Here is a 27022-nt window from a genome sequence, read left to right as displayed (position 1 = left end):
TTTCTGTTTTTTGTTTGTTGTTGCTACTGTTGTTGTTGCTTGTTTGCCTCATTATAGATACTAGTAAAGAAGTGTTATTCCTTTTCCCATATCTTTGCCTGAAAGCCCTTGATTTCAAAGTTATAATAATTCGGAGGGGAGGGGGGGGTCACATTCTCTACTCTAAGCGAGTAGAGACACCAGTCTTTCAATCCAAGACAACAGTACAAATGGACTTGGATCCACTCAGGTCTGAACCCAATGAAGCTGACAATAGTCCCATAAGGAAGACAGGGAACACAAAATGGGATTCAATCAGTATTTGTCTGTACTTGCAAAGCATAAGGTAACTTTACATGGTTAGGTCATTGTAGCATTAATCCTTCTTCTCTAATAGCTTCATTCCCAGTCCCACACACATGGAAAAAGGAGAAAAGAGCAGGTGCAAACCATAATCACACTGCTGGGGCAGAAGAGATGCAGGAACCCTTCTGAGAGAAGGCATAAATCCTTGTTGCAGTAAGTCAGGCAAACACCAAAATGCTAAAGCTTGACCTGTATTTAAAAGCAACAATAACAACCATAAAATAAGAAAGAGACTAAAGAGAAAAATGTGGGATATCTGAGAGATAAAGCTCTAAAACAGATATAGTGCTGATCCTCATTTTGTACCAAAGCAAAAGCTATGGCGTCTACATACCTCTGCTGGCCCAGGAGCCACCATATAGACATGAAACTGAAAATGGAAGATAGGCAGGAGTTTGTGGGGTGCAGAAAAAGGCAGAAATAAAATGAAGGGGTGGACCACGGCGAGAAGAAAACAGAGAGACAGCTGCAGAGACAGCAGATTTCATAAGGCATCTAATTATTCTAAAATAAAAGTTGTTTATTTTGTAGGTACCGAAAAAGACAGGGACTAGCTGTTGTAGCATAGCATGTTCCAAAATGGCCATTCTTCTCCTCCAGGTTCAACCTGTTAGGTTGGATGTTGGAAGGATCACTACACATTTGCAGCTACAGTACAGCATCGTCTCCCAGCAAAAGTGCCACTACTCATTCTGAAGGGATACACATTTGGCATAGTAAAATTCAAGTAACTTAAATCTGTCTGAGAAGTCATGGGTCAAGTCTGGGATGGAAAGAATGGCAAGGTCAGAGGGAAGAAAAGGTAGAGTAGAGGCAAAGACAAAGGAGCATATGGAATTCTGTCCAAATATAAGCAAGGCCATATGGAACTCAATTCTGTAATTTCCTATTCACAACTTCTTAGCTTAGCAACTTACTTTTTTTTTAAGTGCTCTGTAAACATAAATGTGTCATGAACATTCACTTTCATCTTTACCATAATGTGTTTAATCAATAAAACATGTTAGAATGTAATTTGACATTGAAAAAATAATTTAAATGCATGCTGTGGAACCTGTAAGTTCTGCTTAGTAATTGGTCCATTAATTTTTGTTTTGTTTTGGGGTTTCTTTTAATAAATTTGGTTAAGAATTGATTGCATATTCTTATTGCGGATAAACAGCTTGACAAACCAGCACTGCCTAAAAGAAGGAAGCTTTTTCCTTACCTTCAGATTATGAGTTACCTTCAGTATTACCTTCAGTATTATTTCAAATAAACCGCCCTGGTTATTTTAATAGTGATCTTCAATACTACAATGACAATACTCAACTCCTGCTACAACATTCATTTTCAGTCCCGTTTGATCAAGTTTTCATGAACTGTTAGAGTGTATTAGTGTATTTAATGGCAGAATATTGTGCTTTAACCTGAGCTTCTTTTTTTTTTTTTTCTTAATTACCTAGAAGATAACCAAGTCTCTAGTTTTACAGGTGAGAAGCTGAATAGACTATGGCGCTTGTTTACCACTCAGGGCTTCCTGCCCCCAGACGTGTGTCTTGTGGCCCTGCATCCACTTGGCCCCTTTGCCTATGCTCCAATGCAGCACGTCTGGGATTCTCTTTACTCTGTGTCTTTAATACTTTCCTTGCACTGAAGCTTGACAAATAAAGGCAACTTTTCCTGACACTCGTTGTAGCTACTGTGTGTAGAGAACACACAGTCCTGACAGAAGGCTGGCAGTGTTTTACAGATTAACTTCTAGTTACTCATCAACCAGCCTTGTCCCTTTTCCACATTTTTTAAATTGGCATTAGATTAAGGGGTTTTTTTGCATGTCTTTTCAACGCTAGTCTTTTTTGCAGTATTACCACTGTCCTAGATTTCCTTTAAAACAGCTGAAAGGAGCAGGGTAAATTCTACCGCCCAAGAAGCTGATTCCAGGAAGAGTGGCTTGAGGTGCTGACCAGCTGACATCACAAGCACAGCTGTGCAGTGTTGTCTTTGTCCCCCCTTCTAAAATACACTTTGCAGGAAACTTCAGCAGAGTCCCCACAGACTGCATATTGATGGGATAAGTGGGGTGAGATCCCCTACTTTCAACCAACCACTTGGTTTGCTGCCTCCTCAGTATAGAATTTCACTTCTCACCAAGCACAATGTATAAGACAAATTCTGTTTATTGCACTCACCTATGCAGGAGAAAGAGAGGCACAGGGACATGGAGGTTGTTACACATCCCCCATTATTGGGAATATACTGGATAAAACACAGATTGGTGAATTCAGAACGTCATGAGCAGAAAAAAAATTAGTTTAGGGAGCCACATGTGAGGATATGTGCACAATCTTTGGGACATCCTGCTGAACTTGGGAGAGGACTTCCCTGCTTTTTCTGCAGGGCTACAAGACTAGCTGACAAATCTAAGGGAACCTGTATAAGAAATCAGCCAAGCTTAAACACCTCTTGCTTTACTGAGAAAAAGTGCATTTGTATAAAACAATGAGCTATTAAGTGACTTCTCTTTTGTGTGCAAGTAGTGTTTGTATAAGGTGTATGCAATAGGTAAAGCATAAGTTACAATGCCTCAGGTGATCAGAGGCTATTCAAACAATAGTAAATTCATCCAAAAAACTAAAGAAAATTTATGACTAATGATTGAAGGTGCAGTTCTGGAAAAGACTAAATTAAGTTCTGATTTGGCAGATCATCCCATCACTACTTTACAACTTTTATAATTTTAACTCATTTTGTTAAATGAAGTAGTGAACTTCTCTAAAGTCTCTTTGAAGGACTTGATCAGGTAAGCTCCCAGTTCATTATTTGTCTCCTGAACAGCTGCATCATAACTCCCAAAGAGTGGTGTTGAAGCCTTCACATCCTCTCTGTTTGCTTGGAGTAAAATGAGGTTAAGCTCCTCTGCTACCCTTTCATATTTTTGGTGATCAAATCTGCAAAGACTGGCATCATCAATTGGGTAGGTGATACCAATAGGATAGCAGTCCCTTGGAACAGGAAACTCCACGTTTTTCAGCATAGGCAATTCACAGAGAAATGTGAAAAGGTGTTTAAGTGCTTGGGATGACAGTGGGTTTCCAATAAACTTAAACTCTTGCAGTTTCTGACAAGGGCTTAAACCTAAAATCAACATGTTGACATGAGTGTCTTGGATGTTACAGTCCTCCAGGGTAAGACTCCTGAGCACTGAAGAGCAATGGCTGAGGAGCTTAGAGAATGTTGCTGGGTAAAGCTCAGGGATATCGTGACCACTCAGGTCCAGGACTTCCAAGTGATTGGCATGGAAGCTATTGGCTAAATAGGCCATATCAGCATGGTTCAAGGAGCAGTTAGAAGCATCCAACATCTTCAGCGGAGTTTTTAGTGGGCTGCAGAATTAAAGAGAAAAAAAGTTTTATGATATAAAATGTTGAAAAGCTACATTTGTGAAATTTCATTCATCTATCACATTATGAATGCAGCCATCTGCCACATTATTTTTTCTAGCCTCTCTTAAAAACCAGAAGCATGTGCCAACAATAACAAGTATATTTTCCTCCTGAAATCAGTTCCATGAATTATCTCCTTTACATGGCTCTGCCGTGTGATTTTAATGGGGATTAATTTGTTAACATTCTATACATCTATTTTGTAACCAGTTATATATTGTCAAGTGTCTGTGACTTGCTGATTTAATAAGAGATCACTACTTCCAAAAAAGGGTTGGTAGCTGCTTCTTGTAGAAAGCTGCTATAATTCCAGAGATTTAGATCATTTCCATTAAGGAAGGATTAATTCCAATATGAAAGCCAACCATTATTCTGACAGGATATCTGCTTTTGTTTCTACTTGTTTGGGTTTTTTTTTCTGGTACATTTTTAAAGGCCCAAGAGGTTTACACTTTATAGTGTTCTGGAGTTGCGAAAAGACCTTTTGATGTGGAAGGTTGGAAGAAGCGTACCTGAGATTACAGTCAGATATTCTAGTTAAATATAAAATAATTCTGAGAAATTAAAATCAGAAGATCACTTTCTTATTTTAACTCTTAGTGAAACTCCTGCCACAGAGTTCAGCTGGATCGAGGTTAGAAACTTGCAATTCATTTCAACTGCATCAGTAAATGTAAGCAGTATGCTATTCATGCATTTTAAATAAAATGTCCCCTTGTACAGGAAGACTTTTAGACCAAAGTGATTTGTATGGATGAAGCTTTTATCTGCCTTTTTTTTTTTCGATGCTCTGAAAAGCTTCCAATTAACTTATTTCCTGTTCCAATATGAATACTGCTCACTGGCAGTTTGCTATCTTTTTGCAAATTGGCAGTTTTTAACAGGAATTCATAATGAATATTCATGCATCAGCTTAATTTGCAGCACAGAAAAACATCAGATCTCTCGTGTCTTGACATAAAGAGACACAAAAATCAACTAAAATCAAAGATTCAAATCAAAATCTACTATTCCCCTGCCCTCCTTAAAACACAGCAGCTGCGGAAAAGTACATGTACTGCCTGTTTTTTAGAGGACAAAAATTCACTAGGCACTCTTGAAAATACTTGGAATATGACTCAGGCCTTGCAGCACAGGCCAATGCAAGCTGATTAATACATAAGCTCTACTAAAAAATGTCTGGTTGTACCACTCTCACGTGGTAGCTAAAAGTGTACTCTCACCAGGTGGTCTCTGGAAGACTAATCAAAACAGTCCGTTGTTCAAAGTTTGCTAGGTATCTGTTGGTTGACAATTCTCCCCAGCTGTCGCTGTTGAGCAGCTAGCAGAGAAAAGAAGTCAGTTCTCAGTGGCAAGAAGGAATGACCTTTATTGTTTTGATTTCATCATATATATAGAGTTTTCAAAAGTCTCCCAGATTGGTCGGTCAGAAACCTTCCCCTAGGCATGATTGGCCAGGCCTGCACCGTCCAAGTCTTGGGACACTGTTCCAATAACATCCAAACTTTATCTTTATTTATAAAACACAAAAAGAATTCTCATGGGAAAAGCCTGTGCTAGCCACACCCAACAAATTGTCTTTCCCAGCTTCCTGCTGCCCCTTCCCACACACCACCTGAGATATACTCACTTCCCTTATTCTCAGAGATTTCCAGCTTATTGGTGGCTCTTCTTTACAGTGTGAATGAAAGCAAAATGACCAAATTACCTGAGCAGTTTCTGAATTCTTCCAGTGAGTATAGAAAATGACATACTCAGCTCAGTGAGCTGCATCATTTCACCCATCTTTTCTCCAATGTTAGTAAGCATCTGTTCATCTGTGGCTGTGAACCTCTGCACATTGAATGTTCGTGCTGGCAAGGTCAAAGACATTAATAGAGGGAAGTGGATACTGTTGAAGAGCATTTCCAAGTGTTCCATTTCCAAGTGAACATTATGAACTATTTCCAGTTTGCGCAACAAGGAGGGATCAGTGAGCTTTATGATATAGAAGAATTTCTGCAAGGTCAGGTTGTCAGATCTGAATGCCACACAGCAGATCTTCAGTGGACAACTGCATTTCTTCAACAGGGCCTGCATGACCAGCTCATAGTTCCGTTCTGTAACAAACAAGTCAATGAGCACATTGATACTGATTTCAAAGGTACCTGGATTGCACTGTGCTTGTTGCAGGTAAACCAGCAGATCTGAACAAAGCTTAGAGAGCAGCTGTGTCCTGGCCCACCTGCCCATTGTCTTCTTGCACTTACAAAACTGAACTTCAACATCTTTTATACCTGTCAGGTCGACTACTTTCAACTTTTTCATGTAGGGAGAAGACTGATTCAGCACATAGTCTCTCAGCCCTGTCAGACAGCTTTCCAAGCACACTGAGCATGTTCTATGGCTCAGATCTTCCTGGTAGTCCAGAGTAGGTCCCAAAAGTTTTCCCATGTTAAAGTCAAAAAGTGGCCAGTTCTCTACCAAGTCGTGAATCACTTCCCCTTGCTCCAATAAATAGCTGGCTTTAAAAAGAAGAGGAAAAAGATCATGGGCAACAGCACCGAGACTCTTCCTGGCAAACTCTGCATTTGACACGAATGCTTCGGCACTAATGAATCGGAGAGACTTCATTGCTGTTCTGGACTCCTTACTGTCATGGAGAGTGACTTCTATATTTAACTAAAGATCCTGGTTGCTTTCGACCTTCTATTTTTATCTGCAGCTGCTGTTTGCTGCTAGCAGAAGCCTGGGCAGCCAGAGTGAACAGTCACATGCTACTTTCTATTTTAGAGCTATACTGTGAGTCTGCACTAATCAACTGCTAGATCTTTAGTCAGAGAGCTTTTAAGCTGTATTTATATAGCTTATTTATATATTTATATAAAAGATAACTCAAGTAAATACAGACCACTACCCAGCAGGAACAGTAAGACCAAGGCCACACACCTACATGAGAATGTTTCTGTATCTTTCCTATGCCATACAAAAAATACTCAAGAGTTCCACTTAAATACGTAACATGATCTGTATTCCACTTTTTTCCATGAAAGATTCTATGCTGGGCATTCACATGCTGATTTCAATGGGGATAATTTCCCAGAGTTAGCATAGAGTTTCTCTTAAAAGCTACAGCTAAAAGGAAAGACTGAAGTGCTACAGTCATCGAGCTACCAATCCCTCCTTTTGCCATTCCTATCAGCAAGGAATAGCTAATTCAGTTGCTGCAGTGGAAAAGACAAAAGATTCTAGAAGAGGTCAGAGCCTAGGTGACCAGGATACCTGCTCGTGACAGGAGACTGAAGGTTTAGTACAAGACAAGCTGAACAAAACAGAGCACCGTTAAAACTCTCTCATAACTTCCCAGGCAAGCAACTTACTACTCTTGCTTTGAGCAACAGATGGTCTTTCCTTTCCTGTTATTTGAGAAATGATGGTTTCATTGTGATACTGAATGGGAAAGCATTCAAAATCTATCCAGGCTAGAGGAAAAGCCTCTGTCACCCAGCTATCACAAAAGCAGGGATGATGTTTCTTTCAATCTGTTGCTTCTTCCCAGGGGAAGCAACGATGGACACCTTCCTTACCTCTCATGTGTTTTTCTAGGCAGTCAGTTGGATGGAGACTTCTTTCAAGCTGTGCTGACCCTGGTTTTCACAGTAAAACACATCGGTTTTACTGTGAAAAATGCACTCCACAGTTCAAAGATTCAATTTTTTTTCCAAGTGAACTCATTATGGAATATTTGAATATTTTAGCAAAAGCAAAAGAAAAATCCCAGCTATGCTTTAGATTATAGGGAAGGGACATCTTTATTAGATTGTGCCATTCTGAGGAAGCTTTTTATTTTTGAAGACTTTTGGTTTGTGTTGTTTTAATTTTGCCTTCAAATAGATGAGTGGTAAAAAAACATGCAAGGTGAAATAGATAGAACTTGACAAGGTATTAAATATTTTCCTCCGTTTTTCAACTTCAGTTCATGTGTATCAGACAATGATGATAGAGTTATTACAGTATTTTGTGCAATTTTATAAACGCTGAAAATGGCCACATATAACTGATCCCTGTATGACAAGAAAAATGTACAAATAGATTGAAACTTTTGTCAGTTTAGTTTTATTGCCTTTCAAAATGGAATAAGCTAGTCATTAAGGTATATACACAACTTTTAATCTATTTACCTAGTACATTTGGACCTCTTTATCTGCTCACCTAGTATACTCATTTGGACCTCTTTATCTGCTTACCTGGTATATTTGGACTAGTGTTCCAAAAGTTCCAAGATAAACTACTCTACTATTGTTGTAGATTTTTATTAGAATACAGCAACAGGAATGCTGCCTGATCGTGTAGGGATGGGGTTAGAAAGGCCAAGGCTTGGCTGGAGCTGAACTTGGCAAGGGAAAGAACAATAAGAAGGGCTTCTACAGGTATTTCAGCCAAAAAAGAGAGGTCAAAGAAAGTGTACTCCTCTGATGAACACAGCTGGGAAACTGGTAATAGACTAGGAGAAGGCTGAGGTAGAAATATTTTGCCTCGGTCTCCACTGACAGATCTCTCTCCCCACACTTCTCAAGGCAGGGACTGGGGGAGCAAAGTCCCTCCCACTTTAAAAGAAGATTGAGCTTGTGACCACCTGAGGAACCTGAATGTCCGTAAATCCACGGAACCTGATGAGAGGCATCCCAGAGTCCTGTGGGAATTGGCTGATGCAGTTGCCAAGCCCCTCTCCATGATACTTAAAATTTCATGCCAGCCAGGTGAAGTCTCAGGTGACTGGAAAAAAATTATACTCTACTCACAACAGAATTTTTTAGATGGAAGTGAAGAAAAAACTATTTATTTGACAAAACTATGCAGAGTGCTCTGCAAGGCACAGGGGAAGGGGAAAATCAAGGTGAAAAGGAGTTATTTAACTTGATTAAAAAGTTCTTTTCTCAGACGCAGCTTCTCTCCTCCTCGCCCCCCCTGGGGCTGGGTGGAGCTCTCTGGAGAGCTCTGCTGTCTTCTGGCTCTCTTGGGTCTCCGGGTGGCAAAGCAGATTGAAGAGAAGGGGTCTAAACGAGGAAGAAGAAAAAATGGGGAAAAAAAACGGGAATAGAGCTCACTCTGACTCTCGTCTAGCACGCAGTTTCTGCTGGGCGATGAATTTTCTCTCGGAGCGAGGCTTGGGGAAAATGTTTTCAAAACAACTCGCGTTTCTCTCTTCGGCTGGGTGTAGTTAAAGAGACAGGACCACACATTTTTTCTTTCTTGGGCATATAAGCCAATGATAGGGGATAAAGGATTATCATAACATCAATTTAAGACATTCTACTCTTTATTTTATAGCGTTGGCTTAAGGTCTACTTTAACATTTTTTAACTTGAGGGATTTTCTTGAGGGATACATTGTGTTTTTTTATTTTTTTGTATTATTTATTAAGTACACTTTGGTTTTTGGGTAAAGATAACTTTACGGATGGGTTTGTTTTTATGTGAGGTAGAATTAATTTAGACAGTTTTTTTTAATAAGCTTTTGGTATGTACTGCTGGGACTTTATTTTTATTTACTGTATGTAGAAGCTCAGATTGGGTAGGACTTGCTCGGTTGATGGAGCTTCGGGTATTGATTAATTAGGTGGTTTTTGTTAAATGTTGCTTTTAATTTTTATAAGTTTTTTTATTTAATCCTTTTAGGGTTGTTTTTAACAGTTTATTATATTGTTTTACTTTGTTAGCGGCTGGTGCATGATAGGGAATGGGGTATACTTACTTAATGTTATGGTTTCTAGCTTAGTTGTTTATGAGGCTATTTTTAAAATGAGTTCTGTTATTTGATTCAATTTTTTTAGGGGTACTATGTTTCTACAGGACTTGGTTTTCAAGGTTTAGGATGGTGTTACGAGCAGTAGCATGAGGTACAGGGTAGGTTTTTAGCCACTCAGTGGTGGCTTTTACTATTGTGAGCACGTAGCGCTTGCTATGGCGGGTTTGAGGCAGTGTGATGTAATTAATTTGCTAGGTTTCTTTATACTTATATTTAGACTACTTTTTACTATATTATAGGGGTTTTACTTGCTTGGCTTGCTTGATGGCAGCACACGTTTTACAGTCATGGATAATTTGAGAGATGTAGTTTATGGTTAGATTTACTTTTCGGTTTTGTGCTTACTTATAGGTGGCATTTTTGCTCTGATGGCTTGAGGTATTATGGGCTTATTGAGTTAGGAATAATTTTTTTTTATGTTGTTAATTTAAGTTTACTTGGGACACTTTTATTTTTGTAGCTTGATCTACTTGTTTGTTGTTTTGGTGTTTTTCATTATCTCGATTTTTGGGGATATGGGCGTTTACATGGCGGACTTTTACAGGTAGTTTTTTTGTTTGGCTAGCTGTCGCTGTTGAGCAGCTAGCAGAGTAATGAAGGCACCAGTTCTCAGTGGCAAGAAGGAATGACCTTTATTGTTTTGATTTCATCACATATATAGAGTTCTCAAAAGTCTCCCAGATTGGTCAGTCAGAAGCCTTCCCCCAGGCCTGATTGGCCAGGCCTGCACTGTCCAAGTTCTGGGACACTGTTCCAACAACATCCAAACTTTATCTTTATTTACAAAACACAAGAAAACTTCTCATGGGAAAAACCTGTGCTAGCCACAGCTAGCGATGTTTTTTTATTTTTTAGTTGTTTAAATTGGTTTTTTTTTACGCTGTTAATTAGCTTTTTTTTACTTTTTTAGTTAACTTCACAGAACATTGGCTACTATTTATGAATCAGTATAAAGGTAGAGCTTTGGCTATTTTTTTTTTTTAGTAATGTTCAGGGTTAATTGAATGGCTTTGAGTTTAGCGAATTGGTTTGATTTACTCTTTTTTTTTCTAGTTTTTGCAACTTGTCGTGTGGGGTTCTACACAGCTGCTTTTTATTTTTGTTTTGTTTTTACAAGTTGACAGGAACTATTAGTGAAAAGAGCGTAGCGTGTTTCGTCTGCTGGCAGTTGGTTGTATGGTGGGGCTTTTTTTGCACGGGTTACTTGTTTTATAATATCTGACAGTGTATGATAAGCATATGCTAGGGCTCAACATATTGCACTGCAGTTGTTTCTGCACTTTTCTTTCAGATACTTTTCTACTTCAGCTGGTCTCGGGATTTGTTTAGGGGGAAATTTTCAGTTTATTGGGTCAGTGAATTTCTTTAAAGTTTTACCTGTGTTCTCTCATACTCTACACTATTTAAATTTTTTTACATCTGGATTAGGTGCTTGCTCTTGCTCAGCCCCTCTGGACTTTTCAGATTTCATTTTGGTAAAACTGAACATCATCTACATGGAACTTCTTAGGTAAAGCACTTGTACAACTAAGTTAATGGTTTCTTTAACAGTCAAGGGAAACTGAATATTTTCAAAAGATGATATACTAGATTTAAAGGGAAAGAGATGGGTGAGGAGCTAGGAAGCTTCACCCTTTACTTCTCTAACAGGTTGGGTAATATTACTAACAAAACTCTAAAACAGGTTACTAAAACTAGAGGAGGAAACTAACAGAGCATGTACATCTTTAACTGTGTCTCATACCTTCTTACAGATCGTCAGTATCACACACATTACTATAACAAGTCGGAGTCATGTCCCTGATTGGTGGAAATTATACATTAGGGACAAGATTGTCCCTACCTGTTGGTAGGGAAACAAACTTATGTGCTAAACAGACAGTATTATATTAAACAGCCTCCCATCAAACAGCATAGTGACTACTGATGGCTGTAATTCAATACCAAGCGTTTAAAACCAGAATGCAATTATTAGGGTTTTTTCTTCACTTTTTTTAACCCCACAAAAGGTGTAGAACAAGTAATCAAGGCCCCACGTTGGGCGCCAAATACTGTCCCGGGTTAATGATAAGATTCTCTTTCTTCTGAGAGTGAAGGGTCTTGACACTCTCTCCCCCACTCACAACAGAACTTTTTAGATGGAAGTGAAGAAAAAACTATTTATTTGACAAAACTATGCAGAGTGCTCTGCAAGGCACAGGGGAAGGGGAAAATCAAGGTGAAAAGGAGTTATTTAACTTGATTAAAAAGTTCTTTTCTCAGACGCAGCTTCTCTCCTCCTCGCCCCCCCGGGGCTGGGTGGAACTCTCTGGAGAGCTCTGCTGTCTTCTGGCTCTCTTGGGTCTCCGGGTGTCGCTGTTGAGCAGCTAGCAGAGTAATGAATGCATCGGTTCTCAGTGGCAAGAAGGAATGACCTTTATTGTTTTGATTTCATCACATATATAGAGTTCTCAAAAGTCACCCAGATTGGTCAGTCAGAAGCCTTCCCCCAGGCCTGATTGGCCAGGCCTGCACTGCCCAAGTTCTGGGACACTGTTCCAAAAACATCCAAACTTTATCTTTATTTACAAAACACAAGAAAACTTCTCATGGGAAAAACTGTGCTAGCCACATCTGGGTGGCAAAGCAGATTGAAGAGAAGGGGTCTAAATGAGGAAGAAGAAAAAATGGGAAAAAAAACCGGGAATAGAGCTCACTCCGACCCCCGTCCAGCACGCAGTTTCTGCTGGGCGATGAATTTTCTCTCGGAGCGAGGCTTGGGGAAAATGTTTTCAAAACAACTCGCGTTTCTCTCTTCGGCTGGGTGTAGTTAAAGAGACAGGACCACACATTTTTTCTTTCTTGGGCATATAAGCCAACGATAGGGGATAAAGGATTATCATAACATCAATTTAAGACACCATCTTTAAAAAGGGTAGAAAGGACGACCCTGGGAACAACTGACCTGTCAGCCTCACCTCTGTGCCTGGGAAGATCCTGGAACAGATCCTCCTAGAAGCTGTGCTGAGGCACATGGAGGACAGGGAGGTGATTTGGCACAGCCAGCACAGCTTCACCAAGGGAGAGTCCTGCCTGTCCAACCTAGTGGATTTCTATGACGGAGTGACTACATCAGTGGAAAAGCAAAGGGCTGTGGCTGTCATTAATAGGGATTCCTGTAAGGCCTTTAACACAGTCCCTAACAAAATCCTTCTCTTTAAATTGGTGAGAGATGGATTTGATGGATTTGGTGTGGTGGATAAGGAATTGGCTGGACAGCTGTATTGAGAAAATATTGGTCAACAGCTGAGTGGAGATCAGTGACAAGTGATGTCCCTCAGGGAACCATATTGAGACAACTACTGTCTCAGTCAATGACACAGTGGCAACCAGTGCACCCTCAGCAAATTTGTAGAAAACATCAAGCTGAGTGTTACAGCTGACATGTGCAAGGGATGAGATGCCATCCAGAAGGACCTGGAAAAGGTTGAAAGTGGGCTTATGGGAACCTCATGAGGTTCAACAAGACCAAATGTGAGGTGCTGCACCTGGTTGGGGCAACTCCTTGTATAAATACAGGCTGAGGCATGAGAGGATTCAGAGTAGCCCTGAAGGGAAAGACTTGGAGTGCTGGTGGAGATGAGCCAGCTAAGTGCACTCACAGGCCAGAAAGTCAACCCTATCCCAGGTTCCATCAAAAGCAGTGAGGCCAGCAAGGCAAGGGAGAGGATTCTCTCCCTCAGCTCTGATGAGACGTGATGTGGAGTTTAGACTTTCAGTGTTTACTTGTCTAGGAGCCCTTACATCCTTATCCAGGCATTTTTATATGAAAAGCTATCCAGCTTCGGCAGTCTGTCTACCCTTGCGTGGTGGTTTAAACCCAGATGCCAACAAAATCCCACATGGCTGCTTGCTCACTCTCCCCTCCCCAGGGGGACGGAGAAGAGAATTGTAAAACCCGTGGGTTGAGATAAGGACAGTTTATTAATTGAAATAAAGTTAAAAGAAAAAAAAAAAGAAAAACCAAAACAAAACCAAATAAAAACTGAACCAAAACAGAGGACAAACCCAAAATCTCACCTCTAAACACGACCTGAACCACATTCATGGTTCCTGGCAATAAGACCATGCCGGTTTCAACATCCCAAGGGTATTCAAATATTTCAAAATTCCCAAATGCCACTGTAATTAGCCAGAGAAAGGGAAGATGTGGGAGAATATATGTGATTGCTAATAGTTCCCACCAGATGGCTCCCAAGGTTCACAGGTGATGCAGTGCCGAGCACACAGATCAGGTTCATGGATTAGCACAGGATTAGGTTAATGACCAGCGATTCTATTTTATTGGTCATAAACCAGTAATACAAAGTACAACAAAATTATAACCTCAGACCAGCCACCAAAGGTGATAAACACCACACAGGGAACACATACTGCAGTAAGGTATTACATAACACGACTCCAAGAACAAGGGCAATAATACTGAGACCAAATAAGGTTTACATATCCAAGTAAATTAGTAATATTGTTAATCTGCTTCCTAAGAGTGTTTATCGTGAACCTCAGAACTCTGCAAATTTTTACAGAAAATTTCTGCCTTGCCAAGCTGTCATGAAAAATTTGAAAAGTCCATGACAGTTGTGGTCTTAGAATCTGATCTGTGTAGGTAAGATTTTACATCAGCTTCATCTACAAAGAGCTAAGATTGTTATTTCACTATTGCAGGCATAGTTGCACAGGACAAGCAATGCTAATGATTGGGAAAAACCCCCCCGATAGATTTACATTATATAACATGAAAACTGGATCCATCATAGAAATCATTTTACATGAGAATGAAGTAAAATAACAATTTTCTCTACAAAAAGAATTGCAATTAAACTTATTACAATGAAAAACAAAAAGAGCAATGAAGTACCACACAGTAACTCATACAAATTAACTGGTTTTGTCAGCTCAGTCTTCCTTGTCTGTGTTGGAATGATCATGTTACTCGGGTATTAATTATATTGCTCAGGTACTTGTTAAAGATTTGATCTTTTTCTTCCATATTTAACGAACAATTGCCTGGCATCAGTTGCACTCCTTTCTTGTAATACTGATGTTAGGGGAGGAAGAGCAAAAAACCAGACCATGTTTCTGTGCATCTAGATTTTTAAATCGTGCTCTGTTATGCTGTGTTTTTTTAGTTTGGATTTGGGTGTATGTAGAAGCAAAGAGAACGTCACCTTTGCCTTGTCGACCAAAACCTGGAAATCTTCTTGCAACTCTCTCACTCCTTCCAATGGAAGTCCTCCTTGATTTAAAAAGCCAAGATATTTCTCTTGCTCATTTTCAAACTACAGTTTTATCTGCATAAAAATACAAAAAAAATTCGTTTCCCCATTCAGCTTATCAAACATACACTATTCACAGATATAGTGCATAGAAATTAGACAGTTTATTGAAGTAAATTAATATACTTCCTATATTACCTTGTATTTTTCTCTCTTAAGAAATTCTACCTCCTTATGTTACAACTGAATTGGGCCAGTTTGGCACACTGACACAATGTCTATAGTTTGTTTTTGCATGCTCATAAATTGCTAATATTAATATTAATATTAATAGTGCTACACACTCATTGTCTCTGAGCAGCACTAATAAGTAAACAGCAATATACATAATGTCAGATAAATTCAGCTATTTAAACAGAGAAAAAGAAATTTAAAACTGCAGTTTGTTTGATACAATTCCTAAAAAGTAATGCTGACTTGGTCACAATCTTCCTCACATTTTAATGCTTCTCCAAGGTTTCCCAGCTGCCAAAAGCACTTATTGGACAACAGCAATAGTCTATGGACTTCCTCATCTACTTGATTATACAATCTGGTTACAAATTCCATGGTATCACTTTTAGGTGGGAAGGAAAGATCAACAGAATTTTTCTGATGTGGACTTTGTCAGAGGGTAAACGGCATCCTTCAGGAGGCATCAATCCCTATTTTGTTAAATAATATCACAGAAAACAAGCCAGTAACTACAAAATATGTTAGTTTATTCAACTTGGTAGATTAAAATGTACCTCCTCAGAACCACATTAACGTGACAGCTGCACTTTTAAAATGTGTTTGTGAATATTAACTGTGTCTGACTCCAGCTGCAAAATAATGCATGGCATAGAAGACGTTTCAAGATTACATACAAGAAATTGTCTTCACTTGAGCCTAAAATTCAATTCACCCAAACTGTGCTCTCATGAAACATGAAATCTATATGCTTAGAAGCAATGGGATTTGCTGAATCAGAACTTCAATACTTTTTCTTTACGGGAGGTGAGCTACAGCTGGCTTTTGGAGAGCCCTAGAGCTTCTTTAAAAATAAAGATGCAGCAGCTGTGCATTAGAGGGACTGACCAAAAGGCAATGTCAACTTGCAAATGAAATAAACAACTATTTCTTCTTCTCCTTAGAGTAAACAGAATAGACTGTTTCTGGAAAAGACCTACAATGATCATCGGGTCCAACTCTTGACCAAATCAGGACTGACCAAAAGCCAAACATTTCATTAAGGGCATTATCCAAACGCCTTTAAAACACTTACAGACTTAGGCCATTGACTAGCTCTCTAGGAACCCTCTTCCAGGGTTTCATCACTCTCTTGGCAAACAAATTAGGACAGGTCCACTGACGTCTGCAGAAGAGAACACTGCACTCCTATGGAAACTTTGTGGTAGACTCAAAACTTGAGTAAATCTGCAGCTAAGAATCAAATGTGGGATACTTGCATTTGTGCTAGACTAGGAGTCGCTAGTTACACTAAATCTCTTGAGATTAAAAAAACTGCATCATGGTGAAGTACGTAAGGTTTAATGCAGCCAGAGTTTACATAAATGTTTTGACAGCTCTGAGCAGTTTTAGCTTATCTGAATTGCTGTGTCTCAGACGGGCCCAAAAGCACCGTTCTTATCAATCAATACTAGCTCACTGTGAATGGAATGAGGAATTGCATTCTGGTGCGGATGAAGAAATGCATTTACAGTACATTCATTACTGTGAATATCACAGACTCTTCCATTTGCTAAGATGCAGCAGAAAGAAGTTCCCCAGTCTAATTGTTACTCAGAATAAAATTAAGAAAACAACTTGGTTCACCTGAAACATCTTGGTCTGTTCAGTACACTACCTTGGCCTGTAAATTTCAGGCCAATTTCATGATGTTAAAATAATTCCTACTAAAATTAATGCCTGTTAATGGAAGTTATGTTTTACATAAATCTGTTCATTCTAAAACATAATCAGTATTTATTATTGGAAGTATCTTAGAATATCTCCTCTTACAAGTTAAAAAAATAATTACAATCTCTTCATGCAGTCTTTAGCTGAATTTAAATACCAGTTAACATCAAGAAAAATGTCATATTATGAACTACAGATGTCTCTTAAGATGCATCTTATTTATCCCTATTAATACTAATTTTAAAACTAGTTTTCTGTAAACACCACTGTTACTGACACCTTAATAAGTACATTTCCTGAAATAACAGATATTAATAACCAACACTTTCACCTAGTCCTATATGTATTTAATAACACTGGGATGCCATATAATGCAGTTAGTAATATAAGGGATGTTAAACATTACTCATCAACAAAACATAAAGCAATTCTTCGCTGGGTATATAATGTTTGTGTTTTTTTCAATGTCATACACTCCTATTCTATGATATGAAAAGCTATACTGAATATTTTCAGCATGCAGTGTTCACAAGTGTCTTCAGAAAGCCAGTATTGAGTTTCAAAAGTAAGTATTTTACTAAGATGCAAAATTTAAAATAAAGATTTGTAAACTAATAATTTCATGGATATCTCCAAAATCTTATTTATCTTTTCACCTACCAATTAAATAGCCATCTGGACACAGTCCTGAGTAATGTGCTCTAAGGGAACCTGCCTGAGCAGGGGGGTTGGACTAGATTACTTCCAGTGCTCCCTTTCAACATTACCCAGTCAGTCATTCTGGGATTCTGGGATATAGTTACATATTCACCTATTCCTACTTGTCGCTTTAGACCTAATTTATGCATTAGACTATGACCTATGCTTATGGAACGGCACAAGAACAGACAAATTCCATTTCAGATCAGGAAAGAACATTCTTTCTTCCTTAAAAAATAAAAGAAAAAGAAAGGTGTAAATGCAGGAATTTCACTTTGTATATTAACAGTAGGACTCCAATTAATTCACGTTACTCATGTCAACAACAATTACTTGTGTATTTGAAACATTTCTGATTCTGTAAGCATTCTAAGCTCAAATAAATCTCCTCACATACTGGTATAATGCAAGGAGTCTCTGAAAGAGTCTGTTGCTCTGACATTGATCCAGCAACACTTTAACAATTGGGAAGTTGTGGGAAGGGAGTTTACTGCTTAAGAGACTTGAACTGCTGACCTAAGGCTTTGATATTTTTTTGTTTCCATGTACTGCCTCTTTATTTGGCCTGGTCATCTACTGGGAGTTTTACTGGTTATTTTCACAATGTCATCATCACTGATGCAACAGCCTTCCAGAAGAAATGTGCAGAAATATTTGTGTCCTTTAAAATCTATCTTTCTCAAAGTGTACCAGCATCCTTCTTTCTTACCAGGTCAGTTCAATAGTTTCTAGATCCTGTATCAATCTTGATGGCCTCATTGCAATACCTACTAACGCTAGACGGTGACAGCTATGTGTAGCATCATTGTAGATAATGCTGGCCACTCCAAGCAGGCTGTGATGATACCAAGATATTTGTAAATCAAAATGAGCTACTGAATAAGGATGAGAAGAATGTTCTGTAAAAACAGTTACATTCCATCATCAAGGGAAGTCCCTTTTGGATCTCTGAACACGGAGAGACAAAGTTAACCCATCTTTCAAAGAAACTGAAATCTGCTTGCAGCTCTGCCGTTCTAAAGTCAGTATCTCAGAGTAGGGCAATAAATACATCAGATTGCACTGGCAACATACTACTCCCACCATAGCTGAGGAATCCTGCCTCAGAATGTTTCTGCAGCCAACAGACAGATTATCTAAAATACATGATATAAGCAGCACCTGTAGAAAATCAGACCAAAGAATGTCTGCAGCCCTCCTGGAAATCTTGGCAAATAGTGTAAAAGAAAACCACTTTTGTGTTAAACTGAAATACCACAGAAGAAATAATGGCATTTTATACTGTATCCATTCATAGAAAGAAACAATGAAAACTGAATAGATAGACAGAACCTTAACTCCTAGTGAAGCCTTGCTCCTACTGTTTATGTTGGCTAAGCATAGCCAGCAGCTCTGAAAAACCTAGAAGCTGTGCAAAAATACAATACCTAGTCAGGCCTCACAAAGATATCACATTTCTGAACTTTAATTCCATAGTTTCTTATGCACTGACTAGAGCCAAAATCTAGATCTGCAGTATTTTACTTCATCTCTTTTTTTTTTTTCAATAACCACTCATCCCTCAGTTACATCTCTGTATTTGTTAACTAATCTTTTTCTTCAACATTTATTTAAATTGGTTGACTTGGTTCAGCTGCCCAACAGGATGTGGCTACCTTACAGTAAGAGAACTAACAGAGAGAGGGCTCATCTTTCCTGATGTACTGCTGTGTATTTTAGGAGGCACAGGAATATTTGAGTGGGTGTGGTTTTCCAAGTCAGGAAAAAATGCTTTTCCATATTCAGTGTACATAGCTAGTAACCATCCCAAGCAGTGCACAATGCTCCATTTCCAAGTTAGTGGATGGTCTGGGGTGCTGCTTCTGTCCCAGTCAGCAAAGCTGCTGTATTTACTGGTGCTCCACAGTCTTATCCTCATATTAATGGCACATTTCAGAGATCAGTCTTCTGCAACAAAGGGAAGTTGCACATAGCAGTCTGTAACTCTTCAAAGAGTCCAGGGCAAGAGTTTCAATAAAGTATTACTTTGACCCCTATCTTCTCTTCTGCTTTTAGCGTACATGAGAATGTGTTCACTTCCACATCCTGCCTTTTTTTGAATCATATAAGAATTAGATGCAAAAGAACACTAAACCAGTGACACTGAGCAACAGAGGACAGGTGAAGGACTGAGAAATTTTTTCCTGGTAATGTTAAAAAAGCAAAGCAAAGACACAAAGAATCACAGCTCTTCCCTGATTGCAAGGTTGTGCTGTCTCGGGGGATTTTGCGGAGCCTGCAGAATGAACTGTCTTCTCGTCTAGGCAGTGGGACAGATGTTGAATAATCTAATACCCTGGCTGATTACCTTGAACTAATTTGGCCAGTAAAACTTGTTCCATTTCATGTTCCAAGGATCAAAGAGAGAATGAACAGATGGGTTGTGCAGACTCACAAAATTCCCAGGCTCAGAGCTGGTGACAAGCCCAAAAACAAATGCTGAAAACATTTGCAAGGGAAAAAACTCTGAAAGTTTCAAAATAGTTCATCATCCATGTCTTTTATTTTGTCCAAAAGCATATGGTCTAGGCTCAGGCTGTTAATGAATGTTTAGAGTCACCAACTCTTGCCACCAACTTACTAAAAAGGCTGTATTTCCACCTACACTGTCATCAAAAGAGGTCCTCTGACAGGTCAAGTTTAAAATGTTCACTTAGACCAGATTCTGCTTTTAAAGGTAACACCTGTATATGGCTTTGTTCTGCATGATAAACAATACATGCTTTGAACAGTAGTGCACAACTTTCCTAATATAATTGATATATTAATGTATCCATTATTGCTGTTCCTAATGCACCCAAAGACACCATTGGCCTTCTTGGCCACAAGGCCACTGCTGGCTCTTGTTGTCCACCACGACCCACAGGTCTTTCTCCACAGAACTGCTTTCCAGCAGTTTGGACCCCAGCCTCTACTGGTGCAGGGGGTTATTCCTCCCCAGGTGCAGGACCCTGCCTTTGCCCTTGTTGAATTTCAGAAGGTTCCTCTCTGCCCAAGTCTCCAGCCTATTGAGGTCCCTCTGAAGGGTTGCACAGCACCCTGGGGTATCTGCCACTGCTCCCAGCTTTGTCTAATCAGTGAACTTGCTGAGGAAGCATCTGCCCCTTCACCCAAGTCACTGACGAACAAAACAACACTGGGCCCAGTACACAACCCTGGAGGACACCACTAGTGACAGGCTGGAAGTGATGAATTCTCCAGCCCAAACTTTTAAAGTCAGAAAACTGGACCACAGGGAACAGAGTGACCCAGGGTTGTATCCCCCAGAATCTGAATATATTTTACAGCACACAGAGTATGCCAGAATCTGTTTCTATATTCAGCATTTCTGATGTAAAATATAAAGGGATGTTATTCACGTGGAAGTACAGAGCATAAAGAGCACCTGTTCAGGAAGCAATCATCTCTAAGCAGTTGCTAAGCTGCAGGATCTCTCTCCCTTGAAGAAGAGCAAACAGTGATCCTGAGAGTGGTGCCTGCCTCACAGTGCACACAGGAAAAGGTAAGAATTTTTTAAACTCCTTTTCCTACCAGCTCACTGATCTGGAAGCAGCAGAGAAAAGGAGACAGTCATCGACCACCTTATTCCTTTTGGCACAGTGTACTTATTTTCACTGGCACACATGCCAAAGAATTCCACAAACAATTCTACTGATTGAAGATAATCATATAAGATTACGCCAGCCTCATATTTCAGTAAAAACCTTTATAGACATATACCAAGTACAAGTCAGGGAAAAACTTGCTAATGCTGCTACATAGACTTAACCTTTCTCTAAGCTCAGTGCTTCAGGCTGGTCTGACCCTTTGGATCCATCTACTCATCAGCTACATCTTAAAGCCTGCATTTATGTCAGAGTTAATTGTAATTCTGTGTATTTGCTAGCAACAAAAATTATTCTTGAACCTTAAAACCAGGCTTGATCTTGACACAATGTTACCAAAGGAAAGGTCCTTTGAGACAAAAGAAATAGTTTGATCTATTTACTAGAGTTAAATCTAAGTCTTCTTTTACAGCTATTGAAGCACATACTTTGAATTCAAAAAATGCACAAAATAGAAATAGTATTTGAAAATTAGATTTTGGTTGCCCTGACTCTTTTGATCGACTTAGTCTCCCTTCTACAAAGATGTCTTGCTGTTTCTACCTGCTAGCACCAAAAACCAGAAAAAACACTCTACCAAATACAATTATACAATTTAAAGATTCACTTGCTGCCCCAAGAAGTCTCTGTGTGACAAAGCAGTAGGAAGTGAACTTGGTTCACCTGCTGATTAAAGCTCGAAAACAAATAAGACAAATAAGGTGGTAATTTCAGTCTTCATAGCAAGACACTGTTGAACTCCAAAAAAAGTTCAAAATGTTCCACTTCTCTCTTGAACTATCTACTGAACTTTAACTTGTCCCCCATGCTGAACTGATTTTAAACAGAGTGTAACTACTGAACTGAGTATTGCTACACCTAGAATGTTTCTCAACAGGCATGACAGACAGATTTGTTAATCTTGCTAAATATTGTCTTCCCCACTGTGTACCAGACAAAGATCAAAGCTGCTGAGCTTCCCTGTGACCCCACAGGAGAGGGTGAGAGGACTACACATATTTTTTCCATTTTTATTCAAAAGAAATTTGCTTATGCTTAAAAAAGAGCCTGAATTTTCCTCATGGCCGAGTACTTTATAGCAAAAATATGCACTGAATTAGGATTGAATTCACTATTTATCTGACAAAAATTATAAGCACTGAACACTAATAAAGATTTGTGAATTATGGGGATATAGCAATAGAATTGCACTACAAGGCCACTCAAACCACCTGACAGATCAACAAATTTTAAACATCCTCTTTAATAGAAGTGTTTTTCAATAGTAAGAGCATTTTTTTTTCAAGTATTTTTCTGGCATTATTTTGCTTGCACAATTTATGCTTGAACTTCAGGGGGGAAAATCACATGCTTTTCTCCAACCAACAGCTGTAAATGCATCTGTTCTTTTATTCCAGCTCTGGTATACATAAAAAATACTGTTGATTAGCAATCTTCATTTACCAAAAGGTCACCCAATCCAAGCCTTTCTCAAAAACCTATGTGCAAGTAACACTGTTCTGTTGTTCTGCTTCATTAAGTCATACATGTTTGTTAAGCCAAATGCAAAGTTCCCTAAATAACAAAACCCAATGGCTAACTGAAGTGTGACAATCTCTGTTTTCTTTTTTGAAAGTGAGAAGCAGCCTGTTGAATGTACTCAGTTCTAAAGCTGAGGAACAAAGGCAGAAGGAAGGATGGTGTGTTGCTGCTTCCCTCATAACTTATACACAGGGACCTAATTCCTGTTGAAAAATGTAAATGTTTACTCATATTTATTTTGTTTGTCTCTCAAGGGAGAATGACAACCAGGATGCAAAATGCAGAATTTACCAAATGCTACCTGAACCTTTTGATTACTGATTATAATCATAAAATTCTCACCAACATCCATCAAAACACTTTTAGTTGTCTCAAGTTCTTTTTTATGGCCACACACATCTGCTATCACTTCCTTGACTGCACTTAAATTCAACACACTTTGATGCTTCAACAGCTATCAACAGTTGTCTTTGGAGCTTGGGTTTGGTGACGCATCTTGAGACTTCCTCCATCCTGATCTCAATGCAAAAAAAGCTGCATGGATGGGACTTTGTCAAGACAATGCAAAGCACTAACATCCATGTTGCTCTAAATTTCACTTGATATATCTTTCATCCTATACCACCCTTCTTTATGTAATTTTATAAACACTAAGTGCTCCCAAGAAACATTCCTCACTGCCAGTCACGCACACCTCAACTAGATTAGAGTAACTGCTTCCAAATACTGCAAAATGCCCTTCTACTGCTTCATGATGCATACTGAGGTAACTGTCTCAGTTACAAAAAAACTCAAAACAATAAACCAAAAAAAAAAAAAAACCAACCCCAAAACCAAGATAGCAATAACAATACAGGAGCTCTTCCACTACCTGGCCAGGAGCTAAAAGGTCCATCAGGGAAAGGTAGGGGAAGGCTAAAGGCAAAGAGATAGAGAAAGGGGAGGGTAAAAGAGAAAGGGAAGGGAAAAGATAAGGAGGGTAGGAAGGGTAAAGAAATCCATTTGGCCTCAAAATGCAAATGTGTTGGAAAACGCACTTTTCCAGCAAAACTCATGCTAACTGAGCAGGCCTGAGCAAGGCTTCAGCATTCTCAGGCCTCAGTAAAATTCCAACAAGCTACAGTGGTTTGTTTACCTGAGAATGTTCTGTGGGAAGAATGTAATGAGAAAGATTAGGGAGTCAGAAGTGTTATGAGAAAAGAATAAGGGAGTTAACAGGAGGATCCCTGAATGTGTGAGAACAGACTGCAGGTGTGTGTGTATCTATGAATAGTAACTTCTGTAACAGTATATAAGTTTCTCGTTTGGTGAAATAAAATGGAGCTTACTTTATATCTCATATTGAGAGTGCTGTGAGTTTCCCTCTCGCCGCGATGTCACAAATGCACTTGAAATGCACCTGCACATGTACAGATCAGGTGCAGATGCACAGGACTTTGCTATTGAGAACTTAGACACCCGTGTGCATTAAACATGGCCTCATGTGAGAACCATACAAAAATCTTTACATGATCCATGAGCAATATGCCAGTCAGAAAATGGAAGATAAAAGTTTTCACTATCAGTCTTCCTCTGCAGTCTCAACAAACACTACTCACATGTAAAACTGGTTTCCTTCCCTTGCATACCTAAGTGACAAAGGTAACTGAACTTTCAAACTGTTTAAACTGTGTAACATGTTATATCTACATGTATCACATTTTCATTCCCTCAGCAACAGCTGTATTTCACCCTTTATTAAAATTTTTACTGTTTTATGACATAAAAAGTACCAAACACATAACATCTTCTTTAAGTGTCAACAGTATTGAACAGAAGCAGATTTGCATCACAATACAGACTCATTCTAAAAATATACATCAATTTAGTCTATGAAGTTTTACTTTTTAGAGAAGGAAATGAAAATATTCTTTTAGATTATTCATCCTGTTTGCAGTATTTTTTTAAAGATTTCAACAACAAAGTCAAACCTGTTGGGAAAACCAGGATTCAAGGTTACCATTCAGGAACCAAAGGTACACTATCATGTAAGAAGTAAATGTCTTTGTAAGTTTTAAAAAAACCAACTGCAAATCAGCATATAGAATTATATTCTATTAGACTAAAATTAAGATTCCACACCAAGTGTGTGAATGAATGAGTAGCCTGGTATCTCATCCCCTTAATCTGATTTTTCACAACATGGATACCTCTGTTTGGTCTTTTATGCTTTTGCCACTACTTACCACTTAGGATTACTTCAAAGCACAAAATGTTTCAGGTTTTTCAGATCATACCCATTTGTTTGTCAGTCACTGGACATATTTGTTTTGCAATACAAAATCTATACATTCTGGCAGGTTTTGGTTAGTCCTTTGAGTTAATCTATACATACTAAATCTTAAAGCTCAGTTGTAATTAAACAGTTCAAACTTTAGATTGTTTTTAAAAGTATATAGTCACTTTCCAAGTAACTAGAAGACACGGAAAATAAAAGATTTATTTGAATGAAAGAGATCACATACATAGGATCCCTTATTACATGGAAAGAGGTTAGAGAAACTGAAAAAGCAAAATTTAAAAGGGTGTGAAAGACATGAGGAAAGTGATTATCTCATGATTGCATCACTTCAGAATACAGAATGAAGCACTGTGATCAATAAAATACACTGTTTTCAAGGCTCAGCAAGACAAAGAAAGTTTAGAATGAACTGTGGAATGCAAAAGCTTCAGGCAGAGCAGGAGTTCTTGCAGTGAAGAAAAGTCTTTTGTGCCAAAAGGAGCTGTGGTGTTTTACTGACAACTTGGTAAATTATTAACACCTTTGTCTGCTGCTTAAAAATATATTACCTCTTTGTACTGGTTGTAGGTGTATGTTCTGCAGCATCAAGTAGCTCTGATTATACTTAAACCTGTGGGCATGAGATGTAAAGAACAGGTAATCTGCCAAATGGGAAGAGAGATTAAAATGAAAATAGCCAGCTCATAGAGTACAGAAAAATCAAGATATGGCATGCTCTGATTTCTTGATTTTCACAGTTTACACGTGAAAATTATTAGCCTTGAATTTGTATGTTAAACCTGAGGAAGGGTGTCCAAAGAAAAGCAATGAAACTGTTTAAAGGTTTTGAGAACAAGTCTGATGAGCATGGGAGGGAGTTGGGCTTGTTCAGCCTGGAGAAAAGGAGGCACAGGGAAAATCTTATCACTCCCTGTAACTATTTGTAAGGAGGCTGTAGCAAGGTGGGTATAGGGCTCTTTTTCCAAATAAGAAGTTATAGGATGAGAGGAAACAATGTCAAGTTGCACCAGGGGAGGTTTAGATCGGATCTTAGAAAAATTTTCTTCACTGAAAGGGTTGTCAAGCCCTGGAACAAACTCTCCAGGGAAGTCAGTGGTTGAGTTGCTGTCTCTGGAGGTATTTCCAAGACCCACAGGTGTGATTATTTGGGACATGTTTTAGTGGAGGACTTGGCAGTATTAGGTTTATGGCTGGTCTCAGTCTTAAAGATCTTTTCCACTCTAAATGATTCTGTTATTCTAAGGTGAGAAAAAGTTAATGGTATCACTTTTTGGTTGGTGAGCAATGTTTTTGTAGAATACAGGATACTAATTCCCCAAAGTATACCTTTCAGGATCTTGTGGCATGAAGAGAACTTTGTTTTCCAAACTGATGGCAGCATAAAGATTGGAAGTCACACTGCTTTTATGTGTATGCGGTATCATAATCATGCTACGTGGTGGTATTTGAATATTATAATTGGACTCCATTTCTCCATCAAGCACTTGGAGCATGGGAGCAAAGTGTACCCTTTTTTTTTATTCTCCCAAACAAAAGGCCACCATACCATAGTGCAAACGTCTTCCTAAATATTTCACATGAAGCTGTGGCTATCAGTGAGGTTATGTTCATGCCAGTGAAAGAAGACGTGGAGAAAGCCAAACAAAACGGTGTGAACACAGCCGTGTTCAGGACAACAGGGAGCGAGGTTTAAACAGCCAGCAAAGAGCGGGAAAGCCCCTGGCGATCACTGCCTAGGGAAACTGCTGAATCGGAACACCACGGGCGCTTTGAGACCTGCCATCCCTTTTTCTAACAGAGGTTTGCAGGTCTGAAACCCTGCCAGCTAGAATAAAACCGTTTCCTAAAATTTGTTAATCCCAACCCTTCCAGCACCTTTCCCGCGGAAAGCGGAGAGGTGCAGCCGGAGGGGAGGAGGCGGAGCGGGGCCGAGCTGAGCTCAGAACGCCCGGCACGCAGCGGGACTGAGCGGGCGGGCGGTGGGAGGCTGGGCAGCGCCCGGCGAAGGCGCCCGCGGCCGAGCGGGGCCGGACGCAGAGGATGCCACTCACCCCGGGCACGGCCGGAGCAGCCCCGGAACCCGGGGAAAGCCGCGGGCTCCGAACAGCTCGGCCCGGCCCTGGC

At 39.3% G+C, this 27022-nt stretch overlaps 1 protein-coding gene across 1 annotated transcript; it reads right to left on the bottom strand.

Annotated features, from left to right (window-relative positions):
- Positions 1-520: 520 nt before the first annotated feature.
- On the bottom strand, positions 521-6404 carry LRRC14B (leucine rich repeat containing 14B). The gene is made up of 2 exons (XM_085051780.1): positions 5479-6404; positions 521-3710 (listed from the first exon to the last, which is right to left on the bottom strand). The coding sequence occupies exons 1-2, from the start codon at positions 6381-6383 to the stop codon at positions 3065-3067; spliced, it is 1551 nt and encodes a 516-aa protein (XP_084907906.1). The 5' UTR covers positions 6384-6404; the 3' UTR covers positions 521-3064.
- Between the last annotated feature and the right edge of the window lie 20618 nt (positions 6405-27022).

Source organism: Lichenostomus cassidix, chromosome 2 (assembly GCF_008360975.1).
Source record: "Lichenostomus cassidix isolate B80296 chromosome 2, HeHo_3.0, whole genome shotgun sequence".
Classification (NCBI taxonomy): Eukaryota; Metazoa; Chordata; class Aves; order Passeriformes; family Meliphagidae; genus Lichenostomus; species Lichenostomus cassidix.
This window is presented reverse-complemented; position numbering and strand designations above follow the sequence as displayed.